Consider the following 8,145-nt stretch of genomic DNA (forward strand, 5'->3'; position numbering starts at 1 on the left):
TTTATAGAAATCACTAAGTCATTGTAATTTATCCACAACAGATCTCACGAACCAGATTTTGTAGGACGCGTCCCACAAAATCATCTTAACCTTGAAGTAAAAAAACAAAGTTCTTAAACTTATAAAGTTTAATATTTTGTACCCTGATTATTTAGAACATTTTGTTGTGTAGGTGTAGAAAACATAGAATGGATGAACCAACTCAGATATGCACATGAAACCCTACCTCTCCCAACAACATCCGTGAAAATTAGAAAGGGAGAAACTGTGGGTGTGCTAGAGAGTGAAAGATAAGAAGAGGAAAATGGGATCAAAGTTGTCGATATCTTTTTGGCGCTTAAGGGGCGAAAACGAACGGCTGGACACTATAGGGCCAAAAAGGTGAGTTGGTCACAAATTGGGACCAAAAACGGAATTAACCCTATTTCTACCTCCCCCAATTAACCATTAAAACTTTAATAGGTAGACCACACTGCTAAGTGGATGGATCATGGACGAAGCTCCCATCTCTCTCATTAAAGTTAGAGAGAGAAACTACTCATTAGAAAGAGAAAGGACCCATCTCTTCTCTTCTCCATTTTGATCTTACTTGGTTTTTTTTTTCACACTTTTCTCCCAAATCTAGGTTTAAAGAAACTACCCATTCGTTCAAACTTCAAGTAATCCTAATTTACACCATCGATGAGGATCCGAAAGAGACCATCTTTACCTTCTACAACAACTCGACCGTCTTCAGAAGTATTAATCACAAATCCACCATTGAAACCAGACCAACAACAAATATTTTTACCCCCTCAAGTTGGTAATAACAATGATGATGAAACCAAAACTACCCACTCCCCAAAACAAGATTTTCAATCTGTAAACCTACCCAAGTTAGCAAAAGATCATCTTCATAACCATCAACATGACCCACTTCCTAAATCCACTTCTGATTTACAACTCACCATCATAAGAGGAGAGGATGGTTGGATCTGCTTAGACAAAGGAGATGAAAGAAGAAATCAGAAAAAGAAAGAGTTGTTTACCATGAACTCAAACTCAAACACAAACCCCTCAATGGAGATGAAAGAGAAGGTAAGTGAAAGGATCAAACTTTCATTTTCTTTTTGTTTTTCTCTCTAGAATTGCACTTGTAACTTGGGGTTCTACCACTCTATTTTGTGCCCATTTGGGTGCAAAAGTAGATTGTTCTTGCTGGTAGCCTATTCATCTTCATGGGGTTATTGTATTTTGCAGAACTTGCACTGTCTACTAGAAGAAGAAGAAGAAGAAGAAGAAGATGATGATGATGATGGTAAATATAAGAGCAATGAGAGAAATCACATAAATACTAGGTAAGCAAAAAAGTAAAAGTTGTTGTTTTGGTTCTTACTATCTTTCTCCAAATCTAATGGGTGGTAAAATAACTAAATAAGTAGAAACTAGAAATACCCATGAACTAAAACTCTAGAAGTAGTCAAATTGATTTTAGTTCTAATATTTTCTCCATGACAAACAATCCTTCTAACCATATAATGACCATCATCCATCCTCTATATATATAGAAATATTGTGAAATGAGTTTTACTTCAATTCATTAGTGAACTTCTTTGGAAATGGTAAGATTCGAATTCTGGTCTCTTCGGTCGAAGACATACATGTTGCAAATCACCAAAGTGAGCTTCATACTTCTTTAGTTAACTAAAGGAAGGAAGTATTGATTGCGCTAGTAGTACGTGTCACCACTTCGAAAGCCTATAGTTTACATCCATTATGGCATGATAAGTTGGTATTTGCTTAAACAAATCATAGTGTGAACTGTGAAGTGGGTTTTGGTTTCTTATCTCTTCTTTCTTTTCACTTGTACTGCCAGAAAGAGAAATGGATCAAATGTTGCAGAAGCTATTTCTGATTCTAGGGTTCCTTCTTACATCTCATTTGACCAAGAAGGTATACATTTTTAGAACATCTTTCTTATTATCAATACAATATCTTTACTTAGCCAAGATGTCAAACTAAAAAAGCATTTGTGTTTGTCTTGGTACTTTTTCTTGTGCTTATAATCATGGGTTAATATACAAATTGAGAATTGAAAAGAAGTTGGAATGAAGTGGGAAGAAGATGAAGTGTTACCAGTGAGGAAGAGATCAAATGAGATGAGTTGTGACAGAAATAAGCCTATTGGTCATATGGAAGGTTCGAGATGCAGTCGTGTTAATGGAAGCGGATGGAGATGTAGCCAACAACCCTTAATTGGGTACTCTCTTTGTGAGCATCACTTGGGAAAGGGTAGGCTGATAAAAGGCATGAACAAACTTCAAAGACATTCTACTTCGATATCCATTGACACGGCTAAAGAGACTAAGAAGCTTACAATCAAAGACCAAGTTACTTCAGTGCTCGAGGAAAATGAAGTTGAAGAAGATAAGCCCTTGTTGAAACATATGAACCAGAAGAGAAAGAAAAAGATCGGCAAAGTGAAGGCTAGATCATTAAGCAGTTTGCTCGCCGAAACACAACATGGTATTTATTAGCACTTCTTGATATTCATGTCATATCTTAACTAAGCTAAGTACATAGTTATATCCATATAATATAGTCTTTTGAGTCAGTTTTGTGTAGTTATGAATTGTGAAGTTGTGATATTTTATGTGATTGTCATCATTAACTCATCACTCTTTAAGAGGTTTTGGGTTTGGTTTTCTGAAGTTGTGGTATTTCATGTGAGAAAATTAGACATGTTTAAGTTAGTAGACTTGTAATCTAAGTAGGTTAATTTACTGGACGACGTACATGATCATGTTATATAGTTTAGCAGTTAGATTGTGCTTATTACTCCCATTCGCTATGTATGTATTATCGATCTAACATGAAGCGGTCATGATTCTTAGAGAAGCATAATTTGTTTCGAGACCCATTTGCAGCAATATATTGCTGATACAGAAGAGGATTGTTCCATATATGGTATGGATAGGCCCCATCATTGGTTAGACCATAGATGTTTTTTTTGGAGATAAACTAGAATTTTCACGCAAAGAAGGATTACGATCCAACAAATTACAAGGTTTTGATTGTTTTGACTCCTTTGAGTACTACATGGATTAACTAAAATAAATAACAACAAGTCACAACAGTAAAGACAACATGAGAGAAAGTAATAGTACAAGATTGCAAAAATAAAATAAAAAGAGCCTAAAGGTCACAAATTAAAGATCCTAAAGATCACTAAAGAGACTCTAAAGGTCGTGAAGATAATTATACTAATGAAGAAAATTGAACCAAGTAGACACTCAACCATGGTGATCAAGAAATTGTTACGATGGATCCATCATCTTTAATCCGAGAAGAACCCTTTTAGTGTTATGGAGATTGATGATGAAGAAACCGTTACCCAACCCACCATCATTGTCTCTATCTCTTTGTTCTACTCCAACATGGATAATATTAAATCTAAAAGATTTATACAAACAAAGAAGAAAATCCGGCATAGGGATCCGCTAGTAAAATTTGAAGATCACGCAGGTAATTGCAGAAGAGAGGTCATTTTATCCTAAACAATTGGTAGCGCCACCTAAAATGAAATATCTCCGCTCCACTCTTTCTCTCTCCTCTAACGTCCTTTAAGGTTGATCATAGATGTTGTTGCCACTTGCCAAGGGATAGATCGGGAATGCTACATGTACAAAGTACTTGACAAAATTCTTGACTTAATGACTCATTTTCACTAAAAGACAAAAGTTGATCGAAGTTTGACTTTGATTGGGACCGTTCACTTAGTATTTTGTCAAGAATCTTGTCAAAGATTCTTTGTACATTTAGCATTTCCCGGGATAGTAACATTATGAATAAATGTTAGAGATATAGGATCTCTCGTATATCAGGGTTCAATTACTTTTACATTGATGAACGTATGCCAAGCCGGGCCTGTATTTTCAGTGGTTCAAAGCGAGCTAAAATTTTGTGGCCCTATTGAAGAGTCTTAATTCAGGGCCGTGGCTACCAAATTAGGGAATCAGTGCCAAACTTTAATCGATCTCTTTTATACAAGCAAAGTAAAATCGATTTTTGCACACGAAATAATAAACACAACTTTTTTTTTTTATAATTTTCCCGTATAAATTATATAAAATGTTTGACGAATCTAAACCAATATATTGTGTTGCCCTATCACGTGCCTATAATATTCAAATAAAGCTTCCTTGATCGATATAGGTTTTTAATCGAAATCATAGTTCCAACTTTGTCTTTTTACATGATCCAAAATCAAAGTTTAAAGAGATAGATTTGATTACAGAGAGAGAAAAAAAGGAAAAAATATTTTTAAAGAACGAGCCATAGACATTTGTGTAAAGAGATTTAATTTGTAGAACGTGAAGAGTTGCGGTGTCGAAGTCCTTAATGTATTACAAGCTCTGCAAATATACAGTAAGTTATTCGATTATCAAAATTATAAGATTTGCAAAGAATGTGGTGACGCGATTTGAAAGGTCTTAAGTATTATATGCTTGCAAATAGTACAAAAGATTATTTTATTATTAAAATTATAATTAATTAAAACAACAAAAGAAAGACAACATGCATAGAGGATAGACTCTTAAAGAATTGGATTGGGTAGCCTTAAAAATGCCCCTTCAAATAGGAAAAAACACCATTAGTGGGGTTCGATCATGCGACTTGTTACTATAACTCCAAGTAGGTAACCAACAAATTATTACACTTTTAATGTTCTAGTCTCGCGTTTAATCATATATTTAGACTAGAATTAACAGACTCTCAAAAGAATGGCCTCTTGTCGTGGGGGTCTTGTGCGGGTGCACGGTCCGCGCACCCCATCCAAGAGTATGTCTCAACTAAGTAAAACGTGTTGTGTATGAACCACCACACAATTAATTTCACATCATTTTCTTTCGTTTTTAAGATACAAATGTTTCCATTCTAGCCTAATAATAAAGATTACAAAATGAACTCATTAAAAATTTATTTCTCAAATTAAAGATAACAAAGAAAAATGAGATATATACGTTGTTTGAGTTAAATAAATGAGAGCCAATTTATATAAAAGACAAACAACCGATTGTAAATAAAGAACAAATATGCCCAAAGAGTTACAAAAACAAAAAAGAAGGAGAACTGCAATTGATTAATGTGAGGTTTTGACGTGAATAAAAATACCACGAGTTATGATGAATATTTTTCAATTTAGTTTCTAATACTTACTTTTAGTATTTAAAATGTATTTAGTGTCTATTTAAAACCAGGTGGTCAGCCGTTTTTTTTTTTATAAATGTATAATCCAAAAATAATTTTTGGTTAATGTATCAATTTTATGACTTGGTCATCCAACTCAAAATCAATTGGCAACGAGTGGAGAGGACCTAGAAAGTATACACTTGGTCATCCAACTCAAAACCAATTCACACGTGCTCCTCAAAACCAATTGATTTTGAGTTGGATGACCACAAACTTAATATGGTATCAGAGCTAGGCCCACATGTGATAGGCTTAAAAACCACATGTGCTCCATGTCACTCCCAAAAAAGAAAACACGTGTTATGTTAGGCTAACCACGCCACACGTAAAGTATATGATTTTTCTCAACCCAAAACCTGAATATTTCATGGTTTCAGAACTACAAAACTCTAAAGAGTATAATTTCAATCCTACTTTGCTTCCACTTACCAGCGACGGTAGCCGCTTCCATGACTACCGTCCGCCGGAATAAGAGTTATTCTTTTTGTCATTTGTTTTTCTTTTATAGTTTTGTAATTAGTTTCGTTCATACTTCTCAATAAATTTAATCAAGGTTTACTGACAAATTTTTTTGATGTTTTTCAATAAGGTTTTAATGATGGAGATTCTAATTATCAATATTATCGATTATGAGTTTGGGAGGTTTTTGTTATCAATGATGGACGAACTATTTATAATGGGAATGGAATTTTCATTCTTAACGAGCTTCGCGGATGGAGTTAAATTGGTGTTCAGGAAAGTTTACAGTTAATTCATTATTGGTGCGAGAACGGTAAGAAAAAAAGAAATCGTATTCTTGACTTTCTTTAAGATCGATTGTCGTTGTTTGTCGTCATTTGGAGTGCAAGGTTGCTGCTTCCTCGTTGGTGTTTTTTGTTAGTTTGTCTTCATAAGGTAGACATCTCGTGTTGTTGCCATGAGCCTTTGAACCCAAAGTAGTTATGCTCACTAAGTGCAATCTCATGTTTTTTCCTTATTACTGCCGTAATAATTCTACCGATCTACACAAAAAATAAAAGCTTCTTCATCAACCAATTCTATGATTGTCTTAATTAAGAATGTGCCAAAGAATGGTCTTATCAAGTTATTTTCCAAATTGAACTTTTGATTTGATCCTTGTTCAATTTGCGAGAGGGTAATAAGGGTAAAAGTGGTACTCAAATCAAATATTCCTATCCAAGATACAAATGAAGGAAACATACTCATATATATCTCCAAGATATAAATATACTAGAATTAGAATTATTTCTATGTAGACAACATATATATATATATATATATATATATATATATATATATATAATGTAGTTATAAACAATGGGGAATATATATAAATGTGGTGTTATAAACTGTTGACAACATATGTAATAACGTTTTGACTTGTTATAATATGTCGAAGACATATATAATTTCTCGGACTTGTTATAAAATGTTAAATATATATAGTTATGTTGTTAACAACATATATATATGCAATACATTAGCCAAAATATAATTTGTCTGTTAATGAGTGTTTCAAATACAAAGGATAATATGCATAACATTTTAATTTTTGCAAAAGACAAATGAAAAAAATGTTTAGTCTAAATGTTTCTAGCGAAAAAAAAATGCGAAAACCACTTATTTCTTCACAAGACAATTGTCTAAAGATTGACCAAAATGTTAGTGCCAGTCTGGGTTTGTGAAATGTAAAAGACAAAATGCAAAATATTTTTGCCAAACGATTTTTGAAGAAAAACGAATTTGTTCAAAAAGTTACAAAATTATTGAGAGCAAACTAAGGTTTGTTAAAAAAGTTTCAAAAGTATTTTACGTTGATTTTGGGAATAAAATTGTACTTTTACAAAATAAGTTTTTTTTTTCAAATATTATTCGAAATTGGATCTGTCCTATTATCCCAAAATTTTGGGTTTTTAAATTATCTTCCCCAAAATATAAGATCTCCCATTAATTGCATAATATGCCTAATATACTTTTTTTAATAAGTAAACGGGTACTAGCAGGCTAATACATATAGGTCAGGATCAGGTGGATGTCGAGTATCACTTTAAAACCCACACCCAAACCCGTATATCATTAGGCCATCTTGGTTAGGTCAGTAGCTATTACTTTGAGTTTTGAGAATAAATTATGATGAAGGTCACTCTTTAGGGGGGGTATTGGATTGGGACTTTCGCGGACATTTGAGAGTTCGCGAAAATCCGAGGCATTCAAATCCAGACATTTGAGAGTCCACGAAAGTCTGAGGCATTCAAATCCAGACATTTGAGAGTCTATGAAAGTCCGAGGCATTCGATTGTCTTCCAAAATGTCCCAGACTTTGGTGGACTTCATAGTTTGATGGATTTTGTGAAGGATTTGGGACAAATTTGGAAGCCAAAATGTCTTTCAAAAAACAAGAGACATTTGAAGTCCATCATGTTATCAAACAACAATAACAATATTAAAATAATAAATGTCTACCAAATGTCCACCAATATCCACAAATATTCACAGATGTCTACGAAAGTCGAAAAATATATATTTGAAATGTTAGTATAAATATATTATTTCATGTGATTAAACAATAATAATAATATTAAAATAATAAATGTCTAGCAAATGTCCACAAATATTCACAGATGTGTCTACGAAAGTCGAAAAATATATATTTGAAATGTTAGTATAAATATATTATTTCATGTGATTAAACAATAATAATAATATTAAAATAATAAATGTCTACCAAATGTTCACAAATGTCCACAAATATTCACAAATGTCCACAAATATTTATAGATGTATACGAAAGTCGAAAAATATATATTTGAAATGTTAGTATAAATATATTATTTTATGTGATTAAACAATAATAATAATATTAAAATAATAAATGTCTACCAAATGTCCACAAATATTCACATATGTCTACGA

The 8,145-nt window shown here is 32.9% G+C and overlaps 1 protein-coding gene across 1 annotated transcript; it reads left to right on the forward strand.

Moving 5' to 3' along the window:
- Window positions 1-469: 469 nt before the first annotated feature.
- Window positions 470-2,814, forward strand: LOC147558949 (uncharacterized). Its single transcript, XM_086660704.1, has 4 exons — window positions 470-1,077; window positions 1,240-1,337; window positions 1,856-1,932; window positions 2,080-2,814. The coding sequence occupies exons 1-4, from the start codon at window positions 682-684 to the stop codon at window positions 2,514-2,516; spliced, it is 1,008 nt and encodes a 335-aa protein (XP_086516830.1). The 5' UTR covers window positions 470-681; the 3' UTR covers window positions 2,517-2,814.
- Window positions 2,815-8,145: the final 5,331 nt, after the last annotated feature.

This window comes from Eschscholzia californica, unplaced genomic scaffold (genome assembly GCF_041429995.1).
Source record: "Eschscholzia californica isolate CP2 unplaced genomic scaffold, dmEscCali1.0.p SCAF_2, whole genome shotgun sequence".
In the NCBI taxonomy this organism is placed as follows: domain Eukaryota; kingdom Viridiplantae; phylum Streptophyta; class Magnoliopsida; order Ranunculales; family Papaveraceae; genus Eschscholzia; species Eschscholzia californica.